At 23.8% G+C, this 3,243-nt stretch overlaps 1 protein-coding gene across 1 annotated transcript; it reads left to right on the top strand.

The window, feature by feature from the left end:
• Window positions 1-232: 232 nt before the first annotated feature.
• LOAG_13897 (hypothetical protein) lies at window positions 233-2,066 on the top strand (the record flags this gene model as incomplete). The annotated part of the gene is made up of 5 exons (XM_003149401.1): window positions 233-257; window positions 636-817; window positions 1,450-1,497; window positions 1,703-1,765; window positions 2,025-2,066. The coding sequence occupies 5 exons, from the start codon at window positions 233-235 to the stop codon at window positions 2,064-2,066; spliced, it is 360 nt and encodes a 119-aa protein (XP_003149449.1).
• Window positions 2,067-3,243: the final 1,177 nt, after the last annotated feature.

Genomic DNA, 3,243 nt, shown 5'->3' with positions numbered 1-3,243 from the left:
TTAGAAAATAATAATAATAATAATAATAATAATAATAATAATAATAATAATAATAATAATAATAATAATAATAATAATAATAATAATAATGATAATAATAATGGTAATAATAATAGTAATAACAATAATAGTAATAATAATAGTAATAATAATAGTAATAGTAATAATGATAATAATAGTAATAATAATAACAACAATAATAATAATAATAATAATAATAGTAATAATAAAAATGATAATAATATTTACTTCAATAGGTATTCGTGCTTGAATTAAAATTACCAGCATAGAGTTGCACCAAATACTTTCATTCATCTTCATTCCATTTAAAATTAAAACTTGTAAAAAAAATACAGAACATAGTAATAATAACAATTATTATTATGAATATAATTATTATTAATATTTGTTTCTGAAATACATGATTGAATTAAATTAAAGGTATAAAGAGCTGAAATTAGATATAATTAATTATTATTGTAGCCAATATAATTATTATTATAAATATATTTATTATTACGAATGCAATCATTGTTATGAATATAATTTTATATTTAATTTAAATTCTTCCGCTTACTATTATTACGATTTGCAAAATACAAATTTCATATATTCAGTTTTAATCTTTTTTTAAGAAATTCGTGTATTGTATTTGATTATCATCACGTTATCAGTGATTTGGATCAAATTGTTATTTGGTCTAAAATGTTATCACGGTATCACAACGAAATACTTCCATTCACCAATTTCATTTCAAATTAAAACTTGTCAAGCGGGAAATTTTTGCACTAAATATCATCGTATTGATTTTCGTTATGTATGCGTTTTGTTTTATTTTTTCAACAAAATATTAAATGAAAGAATTAGAGAAACACAGTGGGAATTAATTAATGAAATATTGATAATTGGACTTGCTGATAGGTCCTTATAATGAGAAAGAAAATAATTTTCATAGTTTATATATCTTTGAAATGAATTTGATTAAATGAAATTAGGAATCAAAAAAAGTTTGAATTCAAAATTTAAGCAAATAAATTTCAAAATAATTTGGAAATATTTCGTGCATTACAGTAGAACTTTTCCGCCTCACTTTTTTATTTTGCGCTTTACGCTATTCTTTTTTTGATTAACAAAATATCTTATCATTTACCTTACCGTAAGCACTTCAAATTGCATGGTGCTGCAATTTTATGATATCCTATCAGGATTATAACAATTTTACTAAATTCATTTAAATGATAACTACTCTTAAATACTAATATATATTTAGTATTTGTATTTAAGAGTATCAATAATTCGTCTCAGATAATCCAGTGATTTCTCCCGGTTACATACATGAATATTTTAACAGGATAAAAACAATTGATTCCTTCATCACTTACTTTGCTTTTTACTTTATTTAAAATATTTAACAAATGTTAATAATTGGGATTTTTTTTTTATTTCCAGCGACGATCATTCACTGTCAAATCATGTGATAATGATGGAATTTGCACAGTAATTTAAATTTTGATTAAAATATTGAATTAAAAGTTTAAATCGTTTGACTATTATTTTTTTTTCTCATAAAATTGAATGGTGAATATTTGCAAAAATATTTTAGTAATAAAGAAAATAATAAAATATATTTCACATTTTCTAAAATTTTCATTCTTTCAATCAATATTGCTATCTTTCAACATTACGAATAATTTTTTGATAGGATGAAGGTTGTACTGTTGGTTCAATTGGTGCAAAATTTATGGGATTTATGACAGGACCATTGGTAAATATTTGGGATTGTTGCTGCACAAAAATGTTATGCAATTCAGCTTTTGTTTATTTTAAACATCCAACTGCTGATATCCTAATATCTTTTGTCATCCTAATATCTTTTGTCATTCTATCCTAATATCTTTTGTCATTCTCATATCGTTGTATATTCGACAACAATATGTTTTATTTAATTTATGTGCTACAAATATATTTCTATGAATTTGTAAAAATCAAAATTGAACTAATTAATTTTTTAATTTAATTTTAAGTTTTATTTTTCGATTTCAATTATTGGAGGAAATTTTAGCTAATTATATAAAAACATGTATCACATATGTTAATATGTTGTCTGTAAAATTAATCCAAACACTGCGTGAATATTAAAAAAAAAAAAAAGAAAAAAAAAGACCGGAATAGGTTAGAACAGAACTGTAAAAAATATAGGACGACATCTCGAAACTAATTATTATATTGTGATTATATTAAAATTAAACAAAAATTTAGGTTGTCAATATTATACGAATATTCTCCATTTGAAAAGTTGTATTATTAACTAATATAATTAATTTGCTAAATGTAATCGCTAATATACTATAAATTAATTTAATCAATTGTATCTTACTTTTTTGATATTATTTGATGATTTTTTTCTAACATTTATTATTTTATCTTTTGTGCTATTATTCATTATTCTGTTATAGCATTATCTACGACATTTTTCTACTATAGCATGACCTATGACAATCATAGCGTGATCTGTGACATTTTCTACTAATAGCGTGATCTAGGACAGTATGTATTATAGCGTGATTTGTGACAAGTTTGGATTATAGCGTGATATGTGACATTTTCTACTAGCGTGATTTATGACAATCATATGTTTACTATACTCTCATATTTGCAAATAATAACGAATGATAAATTTTTGTTACCAACATTTATTGTTTCCAAACGTTTACGTTTACTGTACTTTGATATTGCGTACGCTCATACGTTAGTACGTCTCTTAACACGTATATAGAATTGATCATCAACGTGTGATGTGTTATACTTGCTAATGAATGTTTTGTATATTTACTAAATTTTTTTCAGGTAAATATTTACGTAAACTTACAGATTCTTTTACGTATGGTTAAATTATAGATTTGTTGTTATAATATATTTCGTGAAACTTCTCGTGGCTTTGTTCAAGAAAAATTTCCCAAAACATGCACTGTACTATAACTAAGGTACCAAATTAAACCTCAACTTCCGGGAATTCTGAGGGAAAGAGTGATTTTATCTTACAACGGTAAATGGCTTATGTGATATACAATAAATACACTTATTGTATACCACATAAGCTAAATCTTGAAGAACTAAAAGATATCAATGCTAATTCGTCTTAAGCTAAGCTATACTGTTTTACGTGAGACAAAAATCTTTGCGCAATTGTCGCATGCAACAATTCTAGCGGGATTAGTGTACTGAGAGATCGCGATATTAATG

This window comes from Loa loa (genome assembly GCF_000183805.2).
Source record: "Loa loa unplaced genomic scaffold supercont3.431, whole genome shotgun sequence".
Classification (NCBI taxonomy): Eukaryota; Metazoa; Nematoda; class Chromadorea; order Rhabditida; family Onchocercidae; genus Loa; species Loa loa.
Note: the sequence above shows the minus strand (reverse complement) of the source record. Positions and strands in the feature narration are given on the sequence as shown.